The sequence below is a fragment of the Ciconia boyciana genome, chromosome 5 (assembly GCF_034638445.1).
Source record: "Ciconia boyciana chromosome 5, ASM3463844v1, whole genome shotgun sequence".
Classification (NCBI taxonomy): Eukaryota; Metazoa; Chordata; class Aves; order Ciconiiformes; family Ciconiidae; genus Ciconia; species Ciconia boyciana.
In genome coordinates, this window is record NC_132938.1 from 34081302 (window position 1) to 34107558 (window position 26257).

Below are 26257 nucleotides of genomic sequence, written 5' to 3' on the forward strand. Positions count from 1 at the left end.
CTTCTGAGTTACAGAAAAACATAAAATTTCTTTCAGGAGTAGTACTTGCGCACCAACACAGGTGAAATTTTATCCCTGAAAAAAAATTCCACTGTTGTGTCTTAAATGCAAAACATTCACAGTAATTTTTGTGAGAACAAAGATGACGGCTGAACATCCTCATGCCGGAAGAGGATGTAGCAAGTAGGGGACTGTGCAGTGTATGGAGTTGGGTTTCATTTATCATCAGTTAAGTCTGGGGCATTGAGATCAAGTGTTTATTACCTCTCCTAAGACCTCCAGCTCTTCTTCCAGCTGCTGAGTTTCTTCCTTCACTGCCATCAGATAATCAGTAACTGACTGTCGAGGATGCAGCCCCTTTTCAAAGCGGTTGTACATACCACTCCAGAACCTGGAATTGACGGGAAGGTCAGCAATTTCCTCATGCAGTGATGCGGCCTCAGAAGACTTAAATACACTTCCCCCCCCCCGACACATGTTGTCCTAAATGATCCATCCATGGATTATTCATCATTAGAGTACATACACAAAAGTTCATTGAATATTTGGTAAGATTTATGGTTCATTTGTATTGAGTCTGTCCTGAAGGTGCAACTCTGTGGACATACATATCTTGAACCAATTCTGATACGCAATAGAAAGAAAGGTTGAATGTACCTTTGACTTAGATCACATGGCTGAGGGTGGTTCACTGAACGCAAACTTTTGCTGTATTACTTTCTTGTTCTACACTATGGGCTTTAGAGCCATGGTACCTATAAAACAGCCAAGGTTGAAGACAGCTTTTCATAATCCTAGTTCTCAACTGTTGTTTAACTTCCCATGAAGTCAACTTCAAAATGCTGTATGCATGTTTTTGGCTGGGGCTGGGGGTGGGGGTGGTGAGGTGCAGCTAGTTAACAGGGGTTTTTTCCCCTGTAAAGAGTTAAAAATCAAGAGTGAAAAACAGTATGGCATCCTGTTCTCTTAAAATTTAAATTGACATTTCAAACTGGCCTATGGAAATTGCATGAAGCACATAGGTTGGCAAGGTCTCTTCCTGTTCTATGGAATTATTTGACAAACCTTTAGTTAAAGAGCTGAGTTGATTTTTCATTTTCAGGAGGAAAGGACTTGAACTGGAAGTCCGTAGCTTACTCTAGCATTCCTCCTGTCTTCTCTCTTTCTGGCAATACATGGCCACAGCCAGACTCTGAGTATGTAACTAGTTCACCAGACAGGTTAAGTAACAGAGAGACCTGCCCTCAGCTGCAGCTGTCCAGCCAAGTAGCTGACAGATCCTTTTGGAGCACGTGCGTGCTCCTTGGTAGTTTATTATTCCTACCCCAGTATGCTCTTTAAGTCACATTCCCCCTTAAGTTTATCATCTGATAGCCCATGCTTGGAAATCTTTATGCACCCAAGTAATTCCATTAAAATCAACAGGATTACTCCTCCGATGGAGGATCTGCAGTATCAGTACTTCTTTTATAAATCCCACTATCCTAAAGAATACGATTAATGACTATTTTTAAATTGTTTTAAAGTGGATGTGACCTGGAATAGTAGACATGAAAGAATTCAATTTCTGTCATTTAGGATATTTATTGACTTTTTAAACAGGTGCTTTTACTTGCAACTGGAAAACAAACTGATCAGTTTTACTTAAATCACAGTTTTCATGGATTTCTATTCAAGTTCTCCTTAAGTTTGTTAAGATTAATGGCACAATTAATTACTCAAGTCAGAATGTCAATAGTAACATTTCTAAAATTATGATATTTTGTTACATTTTGAAAAAAACCTTCAATATCAAGTAAAACGTACTGTGTATACTTTGAGGTATAACAACAACATGGGGAAGTCTGCCTTTTGTTTTACTAAACACTTGTTTTAGCAATTAAGCCATATGATTTCTTGAAATGTCCCTTTTTATTTTTGGCACCAATTGATCCCAATAAACATCACAAAATCTTGGAATGGAAGAAGTTGAAGCAACTTTAAATTTAGAAACCACAGCGAGAACAGAACTGAAAGAAGAGACATTTCTCAGTGGAACAAGTGAGTAACTATGAAATTAGGCCACACAACTATCAATATAGCTTTAATCTTAAGCTTCTTTTCAGACTAATACTCCGTTGTGGAATGGTGCAGAGGTGTCGGCTGACTATGAGCACACAAGGAAGGAACACATTGCATCTGAGACTGAATTTACTCTCTATAAGCTACCTTATGGAATGAGAAATACTTAAATACAAAGGCACTTTGTTCTGTACTAACACATACTCCAATGCTCAGTAGCAAGTGATACTACCTACTTATACAAGAAGTTGCATGGAGCCATCTGTGGGTGCAGGGTCCCTTGGGTTTGACTATGGTCTGATCTGTACAAAGGATTCAGGTAATCGGCACGATTTTTCCACAAGTGAGCCCACAATGAATATGTTCGTTCTTGTATTCTGAAAAAAATATATGAAATAAAAATATACTAAAGTCTCTACTACAATTCAGGTATAGCTAAAGCTTAGGTGTAACATTCTAGTGCTCTGTACTACTAGTTTACAATCAGCTTTATACTTCCTTAACAGAAGTAGACTTGAAAATACAGAAAAACAGAGACCCATATGCCTTTGTTGGTCAGTAAAGGCAAAATCCAGCCCATTTCCCATAAAGCCAGAGCAGCTGGAGAGAGAAGGGTTCCCTTGTGAGATGGAGAGGATCACTTCCATAAAATTAGCTTTCCGACTGATCTCTACACCAAAGGGATCCCCACGTTTAAAAGCACTCCTACACCATTGAGCTGCAATTTCTCATGCAGTTAGGTCTCGGGATATGATGACCCATGAAGGTTTTGGTTTTAAATGGACTGTGGCACTGAGGCTGCTCTGCATTTGAGCAGTGAAAGGGACCAAACGGCAGCAGCAAGCAGTAACTCCCACCTTCCTCTCATTAATCCTGCTGACATGATCAGGATGCATGAGAAAAGGGGTGGGTATCATGATGTACCTGAGAAGCCAGGGCCTCAGGAAACAGATACAAACATCAGCACTGCCAGGAATGATATTGTTGTCTCTGTTTGGACCTGAAGGCAGGTAGATTAATTCATAATTGCTTTGGGGCCAGACAGCAGAAAGATAGTTTGCTGACTCAGTCCTAGGGAGGGCTACCAGACAACAAGGCTGTTCATAAGAAAATATCTGAGAGATCAGGACTAAAGTGTCCTGGCATGAGATCCAAAGACAGGTTAAAACACAGAAGAGCAGTCCCTTAAACTGAGAACTTAACTAGAGTTAATATCATCTTGTATTAGAACTACAGTGACAGCTTGCCTTGTATGTTGCTAATGCTGCACTAAAGGTAGGGCCACATGGCCGAAGGGCTAATGCTCTTCTCAGTTTTCACTAATCCCTGTCACGCACACTGTGGATTACTCTCCCAGCACAGCCACATTGCAGAGGATCAACTTTTTTCAGTATTAATCTGTGTTGCCAGAAGATGACAGCCAAGAAGTCTACACTGCACCCCACGCCTTATGAAAGCACATACGTGTAGACTGGCAAACATCTGACTCCTTAATACAACACCACCCACAGACCCCACACGTAAATATGCTACTAAAGAAAAGACTTTCATACTTCAGCTCTTGTCTCTCCTTCTGGCTGTTACACAGGAAATTCCCAAACTGGCAAGAATAGATATGATGCTGTATGTGGATGAGGAATCTCTCATTGAATTCAAAGGCACAAGGGAACTGTTCCATTAATTGCCAAACACACTCGATGAACTGGTCAATAACAGGGGATATCTCCTTGGGATCTCCATCTAAATTGCCATACCTGAAACAAGATACATTCAATTATGTCTTCAATTGAAGACAAGATACATTCAATTACAACCTGAAATCCTCTAGGAAAACTGAATTAACACTAATGAAAACACACCCCTCACTTTTAGTGTGCAAGTTACATCATAGGCATTCGTTTCTAAAATCTCAACTACTAGTATAGTCTTTTACTTACAAAAATGATGCAAGATTCATGGAGTAGAATGAAAGCAGGATTTATCAAATACAAACAAACAAAAAAACCCTCCCCACTTTTATGGGTGTCTTGTTGCCTTACAGCTACTAACAGCTGGCTGCTGCATAGCCATGTGTTAATGCTATTAATATAGTTATACCACAGTAACCTAAGTCATCATAACAATGACTGCAATGACTTAATGACAAAAATGTACCTTAGTCGCTTAATGGCAGACCATTCCCAAACCCAGAAAACTGAGCAGGAGAGGAACAGAATAACCTTTGCAGAACATAGTTTAAAGCTGCCCTCTCTTGGTGAAATTTTTAGAAAGTGGGAAATGTTTACATGCTACTGTAACTGTCAAGTGAACAGCAAACTTTCTGTCTATGAAAATGTCTCTTGGAACCACTTGCAATAAAGAAAAGGAGCCTGAAAATGTAAAACACATAGAAGTAAAAAATATTTTATAAGTCTACATAATAGGAAGAAGCATTTTCAATCAATTATTCTGCTTGTCTAATGTGTGTGTATGTATATATATTTGCATATATATATATGCGCCAACAGAGTGGAATTCCATAAACATCTAAAATTGAAACTTCTAATTCTACTATTATTATGCATCAAAGAAAATATAGCTTTGGTTTGCAGTACAATATTGCTATCAGTGGTGATTACATTTCATAATATCTTTCACCACTGGTAATAATAGATATCTCACAGTATCATATCAAATGTAATCATTCCTGCTGGAATTTCACAGGTGGTGTGGAGCTGCACGGATTTCCTGAAAGTTTTGTTGTGTTTTTGAAACTAGAACAAATTAATATTCAAATCGAGCAATATAAAGTAGTTAAACTCCAATATAAAAATTGCATTTTTTATTTTTACAGAAACTAAAAGGAAATACGAGAAAGAAGGAAAATGTGGATATTTATCCATGTTTAAATATACAAAGTCTTCAAACATTTTCATTACATTATAGCATTCTGTTGATATGCTTTGAAAGGCAACAAGGAAATAAAACTGGAATGGCAGCGGATACTGACTACATAAAAATATATACAGAAAAACCTTAGCACTGCCTTACCTGTGGTTAAATTTATGACCAAAGGAAACCCAGTCTTTTTCAATTAACACCTAAAATGAGAATATTGCATTCAGTGTTGTGGAGCAGAGCTGACACATATTGAAGCAGGCAGAAGAGTGGTGTAAACAAGCAGTATTGGAATCCCAGTTAATTCTTAGACTAAGCAGAAAACTGACAAGCAAGAATGATGTAAGCAAGCAGTATTAGAATCCCAGATAATTTTTAGAACAAGCAGAAAAATAATGAACGATGAGCACCACTGCAAACTCAAGACAAAGTAGCACTCTTCATGGATGCAGATAGGATGCCAATATTTCAACACACCTTCAATTAGCTCGAGTCATCATTTTCTAAAATAGAACCTAAAAATGAACCTAAAAATGTTCCTCTTCTAATGCGTGACCAGTAACTTGATAGCATTCCTAGATGCTTCACCAGTGCTGGTTTGCTTGGAAAAGGAACAGATTTTCCAACATAGCTGCTCATTGCAATCTAACATCTAGGGAGCACACACTTCCGGCACTCAAAACTTCACTGATCCCTGAAAATTAATACAAACTCTTGCTTGCACCAAAGCTCCTTGGGCTGCGAGAAAGTTTCTTGGTCAAGGTTAGGAAAAAAAAATAAATGGGTACCCAACTGATTTCCACCTTTGATAACATTTAATACAGAAACTGGGAGACTGTAACTTGGACAGATAAAAACCTTCCTTCCTACTTAAAAAAAAAAAAAGGCATATTTAAGGAAAGTTTATTTTCTATTAAAACCAAAGATATTAATCTTAAACAATGCCATAAAATTTTTGTTTACTCTGGGAAAGAGAACCTGCTTACCATGAATCCTTTCATAGTTCTGTAATATGGATCCAATAGAAGGCTCGCTACAGAGCAAACCTGGGCTGTCCTATCCCAGCCATCAGAGCAGTGAACAAGCACACTCACACCTTCCTCAGCCACAGCCTACGGATACAGAAAAAGTCAGAGAGATTTCACAAGCAAGGGGAAAGGCAATGGTAAGAGAAGAACAGTGAGACAGCACAATATAGAGAGTATTAATTTGGGAACTGGGAAACCTTGTTCATTTTTTTTATTCTGCCACAGAGTTCTTGAATGATGTTGAGTGTTATTCCTCTCACTTGAAAAGTCTTAATCTCATCCCATCCTATGCAATATGGTGGTTGCAGCATCACCTGTTTATCTCCACTACAGGAGGATGTGGGGTTCATTTCAATTAAAATACATCAGTCTGTCAGAGCAGACCTAAAGCAAATTCAGATACTGCTAATGCTTTAACTCACATATCAGCAACAGAGCAACATGGCTCTTAATTTCCCTTCTTGGTGGTAACGTCTATAACTGTAATGTCTGCTTCCGATGCCAGCGCTAGCGTGGATATTATTACAGCATACTGCATTGCACACTGATGACTTACTTCTAAAGGTTTGTGGGGAAGCCTGTGGTAGTGGTAAACTTCCATATCTAATAAGCAAGATGGTTGTATCAGTATCTTTAATGTAAGTAACTGGGGAGAGAGGATCCCATTTTATACATAAACACATAAAGAAGAGATCATACTAAGTTCTCCGAAGTCTGGTGTTGCATTATTTTTGGAACTTGAGGGGTTTTTTTAAAATTCTAAGGGTTTTGGCCTTTGTCATTTCAAAAGAGAACTAAATTTAGAAAGTAGAGAAATAAAATAGGTTAGGAAAGATATTGCTTAGAAAAACAAACATTTAAGTTAAGTTTGGGCTTAATAGGGAACGAGGAATAAAAATAAATGATCTATGTTTATCTCAAGAGACAAGTAAATTCTACGAAAATAGAACCCCTGTGGGCAGGAGACCAACAACTGAGAACTGGGAACCGTACAAATCAGAACGGGTCAAAATGCACGTCTGAGGAGGCATGAGGCTAGCAAGCATATGGGCAAAGGATACATTTTGGGGGGCAGTATTTTAAGACTAGCCACTGGGGAAAAGTTGGCAAGAGCTGATGTAAATGACCTGATTTCTATAAGCTAATGAAAACTAGTAGGGCTGGGAGACATAATAAGATGTGCATTTATCCCGCAGCTGCTCTTCAGGTAAGGAACTACAGTTGCCTGCTGAGCAGGAAGAAGCAAAGCAAGAGAAACAAGCAGTTACTGAGGAGGGAAACCCATGAAGTTTCATCCATAGAGTCGTGTGTAGCAGGTCACGTGAATAAAATGGCCTATAAGAAATTGTAATAGTAATCTCAAAAGTAAGGATTGAAACAGTAAAAGGCAGAGCATAAGGAAGGGGGTAATAAAATTAAAACTACTGTTGGTAGATGACAAGTATCTGCATTACTTTGGGTGGGATTAGGAGAAATAATTTATTATCAAAGCCAACAACTGTTTTCTGGAACAGTTCTCAGGTATGTAAAAGTAGAAGCCGCTAGAGAATTTGGCCAGGGTAATACACAGGAGTTGGTTTAGGAGGTGAATTTAGTTGGTTGCTAAATAACTCAGAGGAGATAATGCAGTAGCTAATATTCCTATATTACAGCTACCATGTGAAGAAGTAGTCCTAAACCAGAAACCTTCAAAAAAGAAAATGTCCAGAAACCAGTGGAGGAGGCGGGGGAAATAGGGAAAGGAACAGTGGCAACCGCTGCTGGGGAGTAAAGTAAGGACATTCAAATACCTGGCATAACAAGATACAGCTTAGTAGACGCTTTAGTACATTTGAATTCTTCGGTGAAAAGAACACAAATGTTTTTTTTACCATATTAGCAAAATATCCGCATAACAGCACCTAAGAATCATCTCTCCTCATATATGAAGCATTGCAAGATGTTTTTTTTTTTCAGAAACAACATCACTGAAGATAACAGAAGTCACCCACAAGCAGAAAATTCGGTCCTCACTTTCTATATCTGGTTAGTCCAAGTTTTGTTCTCATTTTACACACTTTACCTTTGCAATAAAAATGCCAGCATCCATAATGGCTTTGATATGCTTCAGCCAGCCAGAATTTTCTAGGCCCCACAGAAAGTCACTCATTGAAGGCGATTTCAGCTCGCAAACTGCAAAAGAAGCTACATCTTAAATGTACAGTAATTATAGTCCCTTAAGCTTTCACTGACTGTTCAACTAAGACTTATCTCTTCAGATAGCTCCTGTGTAAAAATATCCGTCTTTTGAAATGAATGGCTACTTCACAGTCAAACTTTAACGCTGAAAAAAAGCATACGTTTGAGAAATGGGGCTGGGTCAAATTTCACCCAGTATGTTGATTTAAGTCAAAAAGAGAAGCTGTTACAAAGCCTGTTGCAAACAGTTTACCAAATACATCCTTCTGTGCAGCACAGATTTTCCAGAATTGTGTTGGGAGTGAAGTTTTCAAACCCCTGAGGGGGGATCTCCTATTTAATAATGAGGGCTTGGGCACAGAAAGAGTACCGTTTCTGCTGCCGGCCAGGCAGACAGCCGCCTGAACTGTGCCAGTCTCCTATTCCCAGCCACAGCTGGTGATGAAGCTCTGTAGGAGCAGGCCCACCAAACCCAGCCTTCAGCATCACCACAGATGACGGTGTTTGGGATAAACCGATTCACTCAACAGTTCTCTGTCCCTGAATGAAGCCTTATTAAAACTTCACTTGTAGCCCAAAAGTATTCTGATGGTGAGGAAAAGCCATAATTCATCAAGGAAAATATTTGCCTGAAAACTTTCCAAGCTCTACACCATGTTTAAAGAAAAAAAAATCTCCCAGTTTTTACAACATTAAGTTTCTATCCTGCTGTATCCAAGTGTCTAGTTTTTAATATGACAGAGTCTGTGACATCAGAAGAAAAAAAGGGCAATCGCAATCTAATTCATATACCTCAATCCAGCAGCAAACAAATACTCAGTAATATTTGGTGCAATCTATTTTCAAGAGTGAGATACTAAATTCACCACATAAATAGATTACACATTTATTTTGACCCATGTAGAATTATACCACCTTTTAAGGAAAAAGATACTAACCACTGAAACACATTTAAGGAATACAGTGAAAAATGTCACCAGTTTTACTGAGTTAATGTATGATCTGTGAATTAACAATGTCTTAGTAGGTCTGTTGTCCTCTGGAAATCTTCTAAACGACTCAGTTAATTATGGCCATTATGGCCAGTGGCAAAACTTTAGTTTCCTTCCATGTAATTGGAATTTAATTTTACAAGCTGAAGTCAGAGTTTATACCACTTCTGAACATATCCGACTATCTTAACTCCATTTAATTCAGAGGCAAAATAGCTTAATGTGTCCGTACAAAGTCTTGCAATCTTTGTACATAGGGCCTCTTCCAGATGGTTATTTTAAAAGTCATTTTTGAAGGATATTTATAAAAATGCGTAGATAGCAGCACTGAAAGCAAACAGCTTTTCACATGATTAATGCTCCTGTGCAGATGGAAGCATGACCGATTAGTATCTGAATTCTGGCTGAAGCTGCTGTCTCTGTTTACCAAAGCCCAAGGTAAGGCTGAAATAGTGCTTTGCTCATTCCCACTACCAAATTAGAGTCAATATTTACTGACCACTTCACTGAGCAAAGTTCAGGCTGTCCTAAAGGCATACACTGTATATTTCACATGATTTTGGATACTGATCTGGACCTTAATACTGAGTTCAATTATGAATTCAATTATGATGCTTATCCTAAGGGGAAAGGGCATCTCCATCTCAGCAGAAAAGGTACCAAAATCTGGGAGAAATAAGACATGCTGCGCGGGCACAGGAAAATCAAGAGCCCCTGGGCATAGCTCATAGCAACACAGCCGTGCTCCCTTCCCCAGAGGGGAGGAAGAAACGGGACACATGGTGGAAACTGCCTCTTCCACCAGCAAAAGTACCAGAGGGGGATGCTGGACCAGTTCCTCCATTTCTGGCAGGATCTGGCCATAGGTAGAGGAAGGAGTAAATGCTGGGGCCAAACCCTCAGGCTCTCTTTCTGGCTGATGTGTCACTGAAGTCCAAGGATCAGAGGGCTGCTCTTACATCAGCAACGACTGCTCCGGGGATGAGGGGAGGAGAAGCTCATATTTGCTGTTTAAATAAAGACAGGGAGCATGTGGGGTCATCGTCTCGATGCACAACAAACGGGAGTCAAGTCGTGGCTGGCCCCTGGACGTACAGCAAAGCTCACCCCATCACAAACGCCAAACAGCAGCCTCAGTCAGCCCTTGAATCTTTACTGAGAAAAATCCTTGTGCAACATTTCCTTCTAATATTAAAAATTATTTCAAGGAGGTTGCGCGCAGGATCAAAATTATCACGAGGATCTTCACGTACACCTCTCTTTAAATGAAAAAAAACCAACCAAACCAAAATCAATACTATACTAAAGCAATATGAGGCAGCAGAGACAAAAGTAAAACTTTTTTTTTTTTCTGGAAGGAAATTCCAGCATGTTGAAATGCATTTTACTTCCAGAATACAGTCAAATCTCAACATTTTTTGCATATTCTGAAAAAATTCTCATTATGCTACAAATTTAATCATTTTATAATGCTGATATATTTTGCCAAAAATTAACATGATACAAGAGTAAATACATGTTAAAGTTAAGATAAATAAAATTGCTAGAATTAAAGTCAGTAAAATCACAAAGCTGAAACCAAATTTTTTTTACCTACTCAAATAAATTATTGACATTATTATAAGTATAAATTAATTTCTTCAGCTTTTTCCTAAAGAAACATCATTGAAATGAACACATTCCTAATATAAGTGCATTTTCCAATGGAAAACTGAATAATCGATTTTTGTTCAGATTTCCTCAGCATGGGAAGTTATTTAAAATTGTATATTGAAAATAATCTGCAGTCTCTCATGTGAAAAAGATCCTCCAACCTTCACTTCTGCTTAGTTCCAGTAAGTTGAATAAAATTGCCCTTGCTCTCCTGCAACACATCAGTCCCATTATGCCTTGATGTCCTCTTTTCCATGCTGTACACTTCCAAGCAACAATGCAGCAGACGTTAAACTAAAATCCGTTTTTATCCGCCTCATTTGTCTTTTCAAGGGTTTTTATGTACCTTATAACGTCTCACAACAGATCAGGAGCAGCAGACATATTTTATAATATTTGTAGTGTAATGTGATGTTTTACCTTAGAGATTCACTTAGGTATGTTTAAGTACTCCTTGATGAAAATTTAAAGCCATATTAAATGTATGTTATCATCATCCTTGACGGTGGTTTTGGTTCTGGTTCCCTTTGTATGTGCAAGTCGGGTAATAAGTACCCTTTTAAAGGCCACCAGAGAAACAGATGAAGAGACACTGATACAAATGGAAAAAGAGAGAAACTACGCAGCACCTTAGATGAGAAAAGCCCTGCTCGTACACTGAAAGTCATAAGATTGTAAAAAAAAAAAGTACTTGAAAGCCTCACGTGCTTGAAATTGGGGATTTAACTTCTCTAATTTCTAGTCTTATCCGGCAGGTCGCTAAATATGGGATTTCAACATAGCAAATACAAAACCTATGAAAAAAGCAGATGTTTTGAGCATACCGCTCATTTAAAAATAGATGCTAAGAAGTTATGCCCCCCAAGCACCCTGAAGTGTTAAATGCATCAGAAATTACCTTGTTACATGTCAGTTTGGGCCATGGGCCTGTCTCACAAACTTTTGGTTCAAAATAATACACAGCACCGTCCTACGCAGCCAGGCTGGTTGTTTACTGTTTTAACTTTGGTGGTCTTAAGCTGAACAAATAAAGGACAGGTTTATTTACCCGGCCTCTCTCCTAGCCAAACAAGACTTCGTAGTGAACTAAAAATCCTTCTATTTTCCTTCCTGAGACCCTTAGACCAAGGAATTAAGCAAAAATAAGTCATGAAGAGAGTGACTGTTTTACCTGCATCACACTTTACTGCTGATTTCATAAACTGCTCTTATTTGAAAACAGAGCACAGCTCTGCTGTCATGGAAAATGTAAGCCCCTCTTAGATCTAAAGTTCACATTTGCATCCAGACGATGGGAGACAGACGAAGAATAAAAGAGCATGGGCAGAGCATCAAGTCAAGAACAGCTAGATCGAGCTGCTCCAGGAGGTGACAGAAGGTGTTGATGATACACATGAAGTACTGAGCCTCTGTGGAGTGGAGTGAGCACTATTTACTATTTGCTTGTTAAAAATCAACAAGCCGTTGAGGGTCAAGGATGGCTTATTTATTCTTACCCTTTTCCTAGAAGGCCTCTAAACAGTAATGTACTCCAAATATTAAATGGCAGTACAGATGTGCTTGTTTATACACTGATAAGTATTTATAAAGCAATTATTATTAATTTACATGGCATTATGAAGGTGCTGAATGTTTACACCCATTGACTGTGAGTTTCATAAATAAACCTGATGTGACATGTTCTATACAGGGCATGAGTAAGTTTCTATTAAAATTCGCAGTCTAAAATGTACGACTACCTTATTGAACACATACAAAAATCAAACCACAGGTTTTCTGAGCTTAAAAAAAAAAATTCCTCTCTTTTCCCCTAGCATCAAAGTCAGCTATAAGTGATTTTTTTCATGATACCATTAAACTATAAACTGCAGAAGAAGACATAGTAGAAGTAAGGTGTATTGAAGTCAAATGAATTTTGTCATTAAAATAAACAATATCTGGATTTCACCCACGAAACAAGATGTTTGCACAATTAGGAAATCACCACTAGTTGCGATGATGGTCCATTGCTGGAGTCCCATTAGCCAGCAGGCAGCTGCATGCAGCACACCAGGCAAAGGTCCTTTTCATACCCGTTTTGACTGCTGCTGATTTCAGAGCAGTTACGCTGATTTGTGTGACAGAAGGATCAAATCTTTCCTCCAGTTTTCAATAAAGAAGACTATTACCTTCCAGCATTTTCTGCAGACTGTTTCTCATGACATGGATGTTCTCAATGCCTATGAACTGAAACTTGATGTTGGAGTAGTTGTCTTCATTTTCGTATCCCTTCCCTGCTGCTCTGTTTGCCATTGCGTTGAGCTGAAAAAAATTAGGGAAAATTGGATGAAAACCAGCAGCAAACAGATTCTTTTCAAAACAAAGCTCATGGTCTACGGCAATAAATCAGAGTGATTTAAATCAGGCACAAATAGGAAGCATTTATCGCAGTGTCAACACAACAGGCTAGGAGTCGGGGATCTCTTCACAGCCTCTTGCAGGGCGCCGGGTTGCTGAGGCTCTGACCCATTTCACACACTCGAGTGAATTTTCATTAGTGAGGCTAGACACAAAAACCCCACAGCTCATGTAGGGCTCCTCTGCAAGAGCATGTAGGTTTTAATTTGTTTTTAAAAGGCTATTCTGGTTTTATTTTTGATCAGCATTATGTTTACTAGCAGAATATACCCAGGAGGTGGCAGTGTCTTATCTGCCATGCCACTGTTTCATAGCTTGCGTACACTGTTATGTTGCCCAAATTACTGTGTGTTACGGCTCAAATCATCCAAAAGTTGATACAGCTTACTTCTTTGAAGCTTGGAATAATGAGGAGAGAGTTGGAGTAGTTTTTCCTCAGTTTACAGCATCTTGGCTCTCGTTGTGTAAGACCACAAAAGATTTGAATTGACGAAATTACCACAAATATTTTCATCTGCAGTGCAGTGCTATCAAATATTTTGCTGTGCTTCAGCAAAAAATACATTCAACTGGAAGCTGGAGTTTGGCTCTGAATCTGTTACTTGCTTCCTGGCATGGGAAAGTCACTAAATGCTTGTTTAGTTCAGTTTTCCCAAGCGTAAAATTAAGGGGTTTTTTAATGCTTATTTTCCCCCCTTTTGAGATTCCTGGGGGAAAAGAAAACTATCTGCCAAACCCCTTATGGCAAAGGTAGATCTCTGGGCTGAAAACTAGAGCTGATAGAAATGAATTAAGTAATTTTACTTTATTACCCTATGCATTTTTTTTTATTTCCTATAGCAAAATCTCACTGTCCAATAGGAAGAAATTCTCTTTTTGCATGAAGTCCCTGCCCTTCTATGAAATGGGCGCTGTAAGGCTGGGGAGCCTTTGAACTTCCCAAGAAATATGAAGGCTCCAGCAGTAACAAAGCGGCCCACGTGGCAGAACCTCCACACCTCCAACCACAACTAACAGCTTCTGCTCAAGAAAGATTTAGGAATTAAATAACAATGGATATTGCACATCCAGACTGGAGGGCACTAACAAAGCTTTTGGAGAGATCTTATGAGATATCAAGTTGAACAAAAAAAATGACTCGTCTTCATTGCAGTGAGAGCCAATGCTCATGAAAAATCAAAACAAAGTCTCTCTTGGGCATTGCCTAGGGGGCAAGAGGCTATGCAGATAACTCCATTTCCAGTTTATTTCCCAATATCGCAGGCAGTACTATTGATTTGCTGCTTCTGCAGTCACTTCTGAAGCTCGCAATAATATACTTCAGTACTTGGCTAATGGTATCATGGGATATGTAAGAATGTGTCTCTTCCTGATGTCTTCCACCCCAAACACACGCACTCCTGATATTCAATTTTAATTTGGAGCCAAATGGGTGCAGTTGGGTAGGACTGTGTCCTGGTTTCAGCTGAGATAGAGTTAATTTTCTTTATAGTGGCTGGTGTGGGGCTATGTTTTGGATTTGTGCTGAAAACAGTGTTGATAATACAGAGATGTTTTAGTTGTTGCTGCACTAGGCAAGGACTTTTCAGCTTCCCGTGCTCTGCCAGGTGCACAAGAAGCTGGGAGGGGGCACAGCCAGGATAGTTGATCCAAACTGGCCAAAGGGCTATTCCATACCACATGACGCCATGCTCAGTATATAAAGCTGGGGAAGAAGAAGGAAGGGGGGGACATTTGGAGTGATGGCATTTGTCTTCCCAAGTAACCACTACGCGTGATGGAGCCCTCCTTTCCTGGAGATGGCTGAACACCTGCCTGCCCATGGGAAGGAGTGAAGGAATTCCTTGCTTTGCTTTGCTTTGCTTGTGTGCGCGGCTTTTGCTTTCCCTATTAAACTGTCTTTATCTCAACCCTCAAGTTTTCTTACTTTTGCTCTTCCGATTCTCTCCCCCATCCCACCGGGGGGGAGTGAGCGAGCGGCTGCTTGGTGCTTAGTTGCCAGCTGGGGCTAAACCACGACAGACTGATTGTCTGCTGCCAACTTCTCTCCAGCTAAGATGAACAAGTCTAGCTTTTTTACGTCATATGTCAAAATAGGTTTCCATGGACCAAATTTGACCTCTTAACTTTCAAAGGAAACAGCTAAAGACTAAAAGCTTTTGATGCCATTATAATTTCATTTTAGATACATAAGCAAACGGACAGGTGAGACTGCTTTTCAATTCTTTTATTGTGTCCAATTTAATATGTGAAGATAGGGGATTTTTTTCCCATCTTCACATTTTCTAGTGCATCTATTCCCATGAGCAGAACTTGGCAATAGGAATACGTAGTTTCCCTATTTCCTATTACATTTGTGGACTACCATTAGGAATTGAAACATTGCATGAATTTCATGATACAACAGACGGAACCATACTCTAATATAGGAACCTAGGCAAAAAACCCCAGCATTTTTCATGTACCCAAGTCTTGTGTAAAACTTCTTTTAACTTGTAGTATGCAATTCAGAAAAAAGTGCAGGCATAAAAAAAATTCTTGCCTGTCAACCAGCAGTCTGCTGATGTTTTGGCTATCAATGAACAATAAAAAAAAGATACAGCCTGTGAACAGCATGTCCTTTAAGGACAGAGTCCTCAGTGTGACTTGCTAGAAAGATATAAATTATCTGTTGAATCCTAATCTTTCTCTTTTGAAGTAGACATCAGTGTTCTAATATGAACAAAATGAAGCAGTCTCCCTCTGCAATAGCATATAGCTTCAGGAAGAAAGATCTGAACGCATCAGTCTAAGCCACCACAAACCCCTGAAGCCTTAAATGAAAAACATCTAGCCCCTAAATGACCTAATCCTCAGTACAATAAATGCTATTAACTGTCTGTGCCGCAGAGCAATTTTATCACAGAAATCCTTCATTAAGACAGTCTGAAATAGCCCTCTTTAAAAGCAAGTAAATATAAGGTCAAATTTGCAAGGCTTTCTGACACTCATTTATTTTAAATATCGTCAGTTGCCAAACTTTGCAGCTGCCACAATATTTACTAACAAGTTTTCCACATCACCTACCAAAATTCCATCTGTTGCTCTTCAAGTAGTTGTTGCAAAGCTCTCTGAATTGTGCCTGTCCTCGCTTCATCTCAGTGAAGATGAGGAGGCAACCTCTAAAGGGAACAGACCTTACTTGCCAGATTGCCTGGCATCTTCTTTAACGTGGAGAATAACCAACTCCTGTCTTGTTATAAAGAGTTATAGAACTAATTTGTTTTACTCATAAGCGGTAAGTTTATATTAGCTGCTTCTGTAAACACATAGAGGATGGAGAAAATGAAGAGAGACAGTAGCCTAAGTAAAGCTCTGCATATGGTCATCCTGGTATATGTAAATGAAGTGGAAAGAAAGCTTTCTTCTGCAGCCAAAGTTTTTGTTTTGAAGATTATCAAGCACAATGAGGGACAGCACATGAAGAGCTCTTGGGAATGCTGAATTCACTGGCCCATCAATATTCATCATCTTTGCAAGGAACCAGCTCTGATGAGAGAAGGGGCAGGTAGGTTTTTTTAGCTTCCTAGAGCAATGGGAAACCTTGCACTAGACTCAATAACTTACCTTTACATTTGTTAAAGGTTCCCTGAGGAATGCCAGGAACAGCTTGCACTGATATTGATCACTTCCTACGTGCTCTAGATTTATACATGCATTAGGAGCTGCAAGATTAGCTGTAACAGCTGTAACAAGGCTGTATTTGGCACCTGGGATCACAGGAGCTTTAGAAAATCAGTCCATTCTTGCGGCACAGAGAGCGATAAGTAGGAATCTGTGCATACAAATTTCTTTATGTCAAAACTTTTTTTTTTCCAGAGAAGCTCAATGAAAACAAACAGTTTTCATCTACTGACTGGCTCCTGAAGAAGCCAGCGTTGCCAGAAATATGCCATCGTTCATGACTGAGCGAGCCAATTTCATTCTCTCCACTTAAACTACAGGCCTTTTTCACTGCACACAGGAGGTGTCTCACCAAAGTCATTTACCAGAAAAGTTTACAGGATGGGACCTTCCTGTTATTACCTTGCAAAACATCATTAATAGCCAAGTCAGTAAGTGTTTAGTAATAAATCCCATCAATGAGCAACCTCCTTAATTAGGGAAGAGTACCAGTATCATCAGCCAGGAAATGCTAAGCTATAAATATTATCACGTACAGAAAACTGTTAAACAAACATTATTTAAGCAGCAGGTCTGTAATTCCCATCCAAAGCCTACTCTGAACAGAGTCATGCCAGTCCTTTCCTAGTGCTCATCATGATTCATTTTCTTCAGGACCACGAGTAAGGTGGTACCATCCTCATCTTCCCAATAAAAAAGAGGGAATTGAAGGTCAAAGTAGTCACCAAATTACAAAGTGCACATCCCAAATTACAAATTACACATCCCAAGGCCCTGATTTTCTGGCTACTGCCTCCCATTACAGGTGTGAGCACACAGCACTTTCCCGCCAGCCCCCAGGTCTTCAGTCAATCACCAGTCAGACAGGTTCCTCCTTTCTGCTCCAGCTCTGCCACGTTTGTCCTTTCTCGCTCCATTCCTCCTGTTTCTCAGCTTTAGCCACCTTGCCCTTTCAGGCTCTGTCTCCTGATCTCAGGATGCTGAAACAGCTTCCTTGTTCCTTTTCCTCAAGCCTTTGCTCTCATTTTTCCTTTTCCCCTGCTATAGGTCATCCTATATCTACTAGGGATTTTGTGGAGATTTGCCCCTTTGGTTTCTTTTCCTTCACATGCTTTGGTAACTTTAGCAGGGAAACTACTGATAGTGTAAGAAAGAACATATCCCTGCTCCCACCTCCAGGCACCGAAGCCCATCTAGTCTTCATCACCTTGAGCTGTTTGCCAGCATGCCGAATTTGGACACAAGTTTTGTTAGCTTTCATCCTCTTCTAGATCATTACTGAGTTTCTGTGTTTCTGCAGAGTGTAATTTTTCTAAAGCTTTTATCTTGGCCAAATATTTTAGTCAATTATAGAGATATGGTGTCTGAGATCACTATTTACCATATTTCAGATTCTCTCAAAAATGCAGAAGTGCTGGAGGTATTCAAAGAAGGTCTCCCCAAGTCTTGTAACCTGAGTAAATGGTCTTTTCTTACCCTTATGCACAGGTCATTGAAATTTTCCTACTTGCAAGAGAAATCTTGCATGGAAAATTTTAGTATAAGCAGGTGGAAGTTTACAACACTACAAACAACTGTAAATACAGTTTTATAATGGGAATTATTTTTCACTAGCCTCATCAGTAATATAGTTACTGATAGCTCCTCTGTGTGTGGAAACAGTTACGATTCCAAGTTACTTATTTTTCTGTATCTTAACATTTTGTTAAGAACAGAAAAGAGAAAAGCTCAGTCTAAAGAAAAAAATTCTCTAAGAGATAAAAATGTGGGCAAGGTTCCTTAGTTAAGATTCTCCTGATAAATCCTGATTTACCTGTGGAGTTACACAGGTGCAGCTAAGATCAGAAGTATGGTCAAGCATTCGGGCTGTGCATCTTCCCTAATGTATTCAGCCCAGATTCAGTCTTGCTATGTGCAAGAAATTTAATGTACTTACTTTGGGCCGAGTGTCAACAACGTATATGAAATCACTTCCTGGATTTGCTTTTCTAATGGCCTGGAGCATCTGTTCATCCTCAAGGCATCGAGCACTAAAGCCAGATAAAGGCTGGCTGCTTCTACATATGGAGGCCTGCAGAAAAACAAACAAACAAAAAAATCAACAGAGTTATTAAGCAGAAATTATTTAGTATCCAGAAGCATTTACAAAACCAGCTCATCAGATGTTTGCAAAGGTGTACAGTTATGTGGGAAGGGCAGAATGGTAAAAGGAATTACATGTTAATAAACAAATTCGTTTTTAAAAGGCAAGGAAATATTAAAACAATGCAACCCTATTGGCCCAGGTCTAGTCTTGAACCCAAGTTTTAGAGTTATTTTAAATATAGCATTTCCCTAAAGTGGAATAACTCCTGAAAGGTGGTCTCTAGAGGATGTAATGAGCACAACACTGCAATGACAAGAACACTGATAAAACGTAAAGAATGGGTCCTTTTGCACTGCCACTCACACTTACCAGTTATGATACTGGTGACAGCCAACTTGCGCCAAGGCATGCTTTACTGAACAGCCTGAGACACCATGAGTCCAGGAAACAAAAATGCGTAATACGCAGCTAGATCACTGATGGTGGAGTATTTTTAGCACTGCCTCTGGAGAAAGACCTTACTGCATGGGAAGTGGGTCAGGCAGCCTGACTCCTGGAGTATATTTATTAGTCAATGCCATTGAAGAAGGCAAGAGAGTTTCTCCACAGACCCATCAGGATCAGCCCCCCACGCGAAACTGGGAAAGAAGGAACGGAATGTGAAATGGGTGAGCAGGGAGGTTTCTACTTCTGCTAGGCAGAGGGCAGCTCGATTTGTAGAGGGCAAGGAGCTAATACATGCACTTTCTAAGCACTGAACATAAGCATGAAGAGAATCTGCCTGCTGAAGGTCGTGACCCATGCAGACTGCCCTACAGATTATTTATTACTGTGAGAAGGGACACGCTCATTTTCATCCGTGTCTTTGAACTATCAGTAGTTAGTGTCCTGGTTTCAGCTGAGGTAGAGTCAATTTTCTTTAGAGTAGCTAGTATGGGGCTATGTTTTGGATTTGTGCTGGAAACAGTGTTGATAATACAGAGATGTTTTAGTTGTTGATAAGTAGAGCTTATACTAAATCAAGGACTTTTCAGCTTCCCGTGCTCTGCCAGGTGCACAAGGAGTTGAGAGGGGCACAGCCGGGACAGCTGACCCCAGGCTATTCCATACCATATGACGCCATGCTCAGCATATAAAGCTGGGGAAGAAGAAGGAAGGGGGGGACATTCAGAGTGATGGCGTTTGTCTTCCCAAGTAACCATTACGCATGATGGTGCCCTGCTTTCCTGGAGATGGCTGAACACCTGCCTGCCCATGGGAAGGAGTGAATTAATTCCTTGTTTTGCTTCACTTGTGTGTGTGGCTTTTGCTTTCCCTATTAAAGTGTCTTTATCTCAACCCACGAGTTTTCTCACTTTTACTCTTTGGATTCTCTCTGCCATCGCACTGGGGGGAATGAGCGAGTGGCTGTGTGGTACTTAGTTGCCAGCTGGGGTTAAACCACAACAGTTAGTCAGTAAAATGTGGATCTTTAACACAGAAATCCTGAATTGTGCAAGAGCCTGTTCACACTTTATTTATAGTTCTTGCAAAGAGATTATTAGTTATCTAGAGCCTTACCTGCTGACCAGCACGCATTCCAGTAATTTAATATATGCTTATACCTCCTTTGCATGAAGCAAAAGGTACATATGAACATGTCCACAACCTGACATTTTAATAGAAGGAAGACATTTCTCTCTCATTCATAGTGCACCATACACAAGGCAGATATGGCCCTCAAGATTAAAGTTAAAGTTAGGGTTGTGGATGAAGGTTAGGATTCAGGAAAGTATGGGCTGGAGCCCATCACATATATCATTGTGGGGGCCCAAAGGTCTAAGGTAGGTGCTGGCACCAGTATGAGAGAATGGCTTGTCTGTCAAGTTAGGCTTGGGTTAAGATCATGTTTAGCCCCAGCTTAAGAAACAGCTCCATTGCCAGTACTGCAAAACTAGGAAGATAAGCTGACCTAGTGACCATTAGATATCATAAGTGGGAATCATTACCCATGATATCCATGAAGAGATCACCTCCTTCTGACCCAGGCCAACTGCTTAGGATGAGCACATACGTCTATAAAATTTCTTGGTCTACGTTTAAGAGTATGGCAAGAGATGAGGTCATGTTTTGCCATTGCACAGGCTCAACAGATAGTTCCAGAGTTTGATCTGATCATATTCACACAGATCCTGTAAGACGCAGAGTAAAGTGTCACATCATTGTTGAATTTTCAGTACCAAAGAGCTATGGGAAAGTTCTGGATATGAAAGACTGAATGAGTGGCACTCACCTCCCCTGCATGCAGCAGACCTCTTCCCAACCTGCTCTTACCATAGCTGTTCAATGTCTACCGTCACAAATCTTACACCACTCCTGCCCATTACTCTATTAGCTGGCAACTCATGCCAACCTCCAAACTCACAAGGAGGTATTTCCTCCAACATTCCCAACCCTTTTCCTAGCCCTTTGAACCGTGAAGGATCCAGGAGTAAACACAATACTTCAGATCCTGGTGGTCTGAACCTTAACCTGAACTCCAACCACAACAGGGAAAACATTCAGGCTGAAACCATGAAACTCATCCAAACTGGATCACTATATATTGGAACCTAGCTGATCCCTGAGACCTTTTCTTTCACTGAGATTTGGAAATGTCCAAGTGTTTTGAATCCTAGATATCTATATTTGGACTTAGTTGATTATGCAAAGTGATTAATTTTGAAAATTTTGGCCCTAATGAAGTATTAAAGATAATATGCAATTCATGCAGAGACTGTATTTACTATTTAAATTTTCCTATCCTCCTGTTTTGTTGTCAAATTTATAGATCTTTATGGAAGCAGAATTTTGATGAAATAAGGGATAAAGAAGGAGTCAAAATAATGTCTAATTCCTTCCTTCTGAAGCTGAAACCTATGATAGGGGCCACTGTAAAGATAAGATTTCCATGGAGACCGTAGCTTATGATTCCTGCTTGTGACATCCTACAGAAATATCTGCCATCCTGCATGGCAAACTCTACAGATGCCCTGTAATCCCACACTAGCTCTGTCTCTTGGGAAGTCCTGGTCATCTCCCAGCACTAGGGAAGACCTCTTGATGCAATTGCCAGTCTGGGACTGAAACGGAGGTATTAGACACACAGGCCCTTTGTGAGTACAAAGGGGACACCATCCTCCTAAGTGGTAATGACAGCTGAGCTAAGCCAGTCCCTAGGGAGCTGGGACACAAATGTAAAAACACTCAGTCCACGGGATCCTTCAGTCCAAGGGTCTCCTTTACCTCAGCTGCCAGAAACAGAAATGCAAATAGTCTAGGTACAGGTTTTTTTCCAAATGGTTACAGACAAGTGAGGCAGGTCCTCACTCAGCCCTGAGAACATCTGTCAAGGAGAGGAGAAGGTGGCACTCCTTGCTTTTACGGACAAGGAGAGTCTCTTCAACAAAGCCATGACACACTGCTCAGCCAAAATTTGGTAGGTCTTTCATCCATCCCTTTTGGGTCTATTCACAGAGCTTTTCTTCAGAGGCTACTCCTGATTCTGTAATTGTTTTTCCTCCTCCTTGGCTTGCTCTCAGACTGTGGCTACCAGATCCTAAATTGCTCTGTTCTCCTCCCAGTCACCTGCTAAGCTGCCTGCTACTGGCCCTCACTCTTCTGCCACCCATGTTTCAGGACCTCTTGTACTACTTCATTTCCTTCTGATACAGAGATTGCATTTTTTGTGTTAGCTGGATGATGAAGCTGAGTTTAAATGACTGCATTAAATGCCTATTAATGAACTAACCATAATTCCAGGGTGTGCCCATATGTACAAACCACACTAACCAGACTACACTAACCATCTTTTAATTTTTTTTTTTTTAATAAACACTGATTTCTTCTTGTGAAAACTTACTAGAAGAATTATGAAAGCAAGGCCAAAATAAGCAAACACTTCAAAGCTACAAACTCACACTTACATTGTTATCCTTGCAGTAGTAGGAAAGAGCTGGGAAACGCCTTCGGCTCCGAAACTTAGAGCTCCCCACTATGATGTGTGCAGTTGCAGACTTTGGTACATACACTTCCGTAGGATAGGAGTCACAGATCTGTGAAAGGAAACTCTGCTTATTTGGTCTACAAAATACATTAGCCATCTCCACAGCAAAACCAAAATACCAAGAAACTCTAACCTCAGGCAACATGCCATAATTAATGTATAGACATCACTGACATTTCTCAAAACAATCTTTTGAAGCTGGAAAGTATTAATTCTAACTTACAGGTGGCAAAACAGAAGCAGAAGGGTTGAAGGGGTATATTTCCAAATGTTAATTCATGCCTCGTTGAGAACAGACAGGTATAACATACCAGAAAAGGTTCATCATTATGTACAGCAAGGTTGTATTTACAACTGCGGATTCCTCTGGAGCAGAATTTGGAAGTAAGTATGGGAGTGGGTGAAGTTCTCAAACACCCCTCTCTTATAATGGGAGGGGACTATAGAGGCAAATTTTCCAGCAAATCTGATAATAAAAAACCATAATGACAAAATAGGGACTTGGAGAAAAGAAATTAATCCGTATGAAATGAGGATACCAAAAGGCAAGCAGCCCTGACAACGCCTACCACTGCTGAAAGGAACCCAAGGAGCCTGCAAAAAAGCCCAGAAGTTCCTCTGGAGACAAGTGGGACCACGAATGGGGGCCTGGTCTAACTTCCTTTTCCTGATACTGCCTGTGGCGTTCTGGCTGGGGTCAAAAGGGTATCCAGTATCTATCTCCCTGGGACTTTCTGAGATGACTAAAGGAATTAGGATGCCCAGGAAGAAATTAGGTTCTAAGAGAGCCAGAGATATGTAATGAAGGAGAAAGAAAAGGAAGGGCTTGTGGTTACCGATGCTGCCGTGGTGAACTGGGTTTTGTTCATGGTGACATTTTTCCTACACTGTATCTTAAAAGAGGTCAAAATTTTTTTCCGCTTGTTTTAACAAAAAGAAAACAAACCCTGACAGCACATTCAGTCTTCTCTGAGAACTTCACAGGCCTTCCTTAACATCGATACACTCCTCCAGCAACAGAGCCAGTGGAGTGCATGGACAAACTTCCTTCAAAAATACTTTGGTTATTATTTCTCACGATTAATTAAAATTCTAGGGACTTAATTGTACAGCACTGAACTAGGCAGGACAGCAGGCAGCTAGGAAGAGATATGACCTGTCAGATAACTGTGAAAAACACTAACAGTCAGTCATGGAGGCTTCAAAACAATTGTGAGGATGGCCAGTGAGGAAAAAATATTGCCAAATTCACTATTTCAAGTAATTTTTTTTCTTAAAATGACTGTGTAGTAATTATATACAACCCTACATGTCAGGAAAATGCTCATTCAGACACATAACATCAGGTATGATTTAAACTTCTCCCCAGGCAGCCAAGTATTAATGTTTAAAACTTACTGTGTACAAGTTTTCTGTGCTCAATTTCAACATGTATTAAACAAAGACACATACTTTTTATGTGAAAGAATGGAAGAACTGCACCTGACTGCATGTGTGTACAGTACTGAGCAGAAAGGGATCCTGCATCTAAGCACTTCAGCAGTCCAGAGTCAGACTGCTGATTCACTTTACACCCTCTGTAATAGAAAAATCACAACAACTCACTCCGTAGTCTCTGTTTACATCGCTAATCTGCCAATAGTTGTTTGGAATACCCATCCGATTATATTCCTCATTGAGGTCCACAAGCTTCCAGCCTTGCTCTCGTTCTTCTTTATCTAATTTTGGATTGAATGAGAAACAATACAGCTCTTCGTATTTCACTGGGGAAAAAAAAGGCAAACAAACAAGACCCATAAAACACTTCAGATTTCTCATCCTGAAATCACACTTCAAAGCCAAAATTTGGTATTGTCCTTTATGTAGTTTCTCTTTTAAAATAGTATGCTTTGCTAGACAAAAGCACATATCCTGGCTTATAACTATTTTCAAGTATCCTTTGAAAGTACTGTGCTGTTTTGGTACTTGTAGGTGCTGCAATATAGGTGCCTTGTTAGTAATGCGATTTAAAATATACTGTTCTGCTAGACCTCTTCTCTACTGAATTGTAAAAGCCTCCCCCAGCACAAAGACAAAATGTCAGTGATAATCTGCTTTCATCCAAAGAAATCTAAAGTCAGTACCAGAACAAGCACTTGTTCTGCAAAAGAATTTGCTGGCCAGAGGTAGCTTAGAAGTCCCTTTATTACCGTAACATCTGTCCTGTGGCAAAGACAAAAGCTCTGAACAATGGACTATGCAGCACAGTCTTCCAAAAATGAACTAACTCAGAAGTCTTTGTCCCTAAATAGGGAAGTTTCCAATAGATTCAATGAAATTTTAGCTTTATGGACTGCAAAATTCTGTCCTTGAATTATTAGCAAAGGCATTCATGACACAGATGTTGTAATAGCATAAAAATAGCATATGTTACATCAATCATTTCATCATGACCATGAACTCGTTTAAGTAGCTATGTCACCTGTCACCCTCGGTGAAGGACCATATAATAAACTGGGCTGGTGCTGGAGTTTTAAACTTTTTGTAGGAGTATATCTGTATTTTTGCTAATGAGTGTCTTAATCCTGGTGACCAATAGCAGCCAGACACCATTGCCATTAAATGCCAACTGTCACTGATATGAATAACTATTCGGCATATAGCTTGAAATTAATGGTCTCACTGACACTTACGATATTGTTATGTCACGAGGGCAAGTTGCATTCTGTTGCTCTAAGTTCCTTAAAACTTTCTGACCAACAGAAAGCTTTAACTTTAGAACTGAAGTAAATAGTAAGTTGAGTCCTCTTTGATTTCATAGTTCCCCACTGATACAGGTGTTTCACAATATAATTTTAACAAGATCAGTAACAAGTACTACACTTTTCTAATAATCTATACGTAATAAGCAGTCTTAAAACACTACAGTAAGGAACTTTTAGATGTAAGAATAACAACAAAAATAGCTACAATATTAATAATAATAAGGCTTCCACCTTTTTCAATAGAAAGTATTCACTTTTATTTTTATTACGTCTTTTGAAGGGGTAATTTAAGTTATATTTAGCTTTTTAAAATTTCAGTTAAATTGATTGTATATACACACACACAAAAGTATGAACATAAGGAAAGAAAACTTCATGTTAACTGTCAGGAAGGTACTGAAAGTAAACAAAGTCGTGAGTAAGGAGAAAGAAAAGAATGATTTGCACATTGTCTGGCAGTTCAAACTCTGTACTCTCTGATTTCAAACTTTTGTCATGGCACAGATTAGGAAGACAGTTGGGTTTATTCTCATCTGCTAACAAAGTTTTAGCAT

General features: G+C 39.7%; 1 protein-coding gene across 1 annotated transcript in view; it reads right to left on the reverse strand.

Moving 5' to 3' along the window:
- MTMR7 (myotubularin related protein 7) overlaps positions 1-26257 on the reverse strand; it is a 49254-nt gene that overhangs the window by 579 nt on the left and 22418 nt on the right. Inside the window, exons 4-13 of the mRNA XM_072862741.1 lie at positions 24565-24722; positions 22880-23008; positions 18786-18920; positions 12958-13090; positions 8029-8138; positions 5925-6050; positions 5092-5141; positions 3615-3815; positions 2298-2438; positions 265-391 (exon numbers count right to left, since the gene is read on the reverse strand). Coding sequence (XP_072718842.1) covers positions 265-391; positions 2298-2438; positions 3615-3815; positions 5092-5141; positions 5925-6050; positions 8029-8138; positions 12958-13090; positions 18786-18920; positions 22880-23008; positions 24565-24722 — 1310 coding nt within the window. The remainder of the gene's footprint in view (positions 1-264; positions 392-2297; positions 2439-3614; positions 3816-5091; positions 5142-5924; positions 6051-8028; positions 8139-12957; positions 13091-18785; positions 18921-22879; positions 23009-24564; positions 24723-26257) is intronic.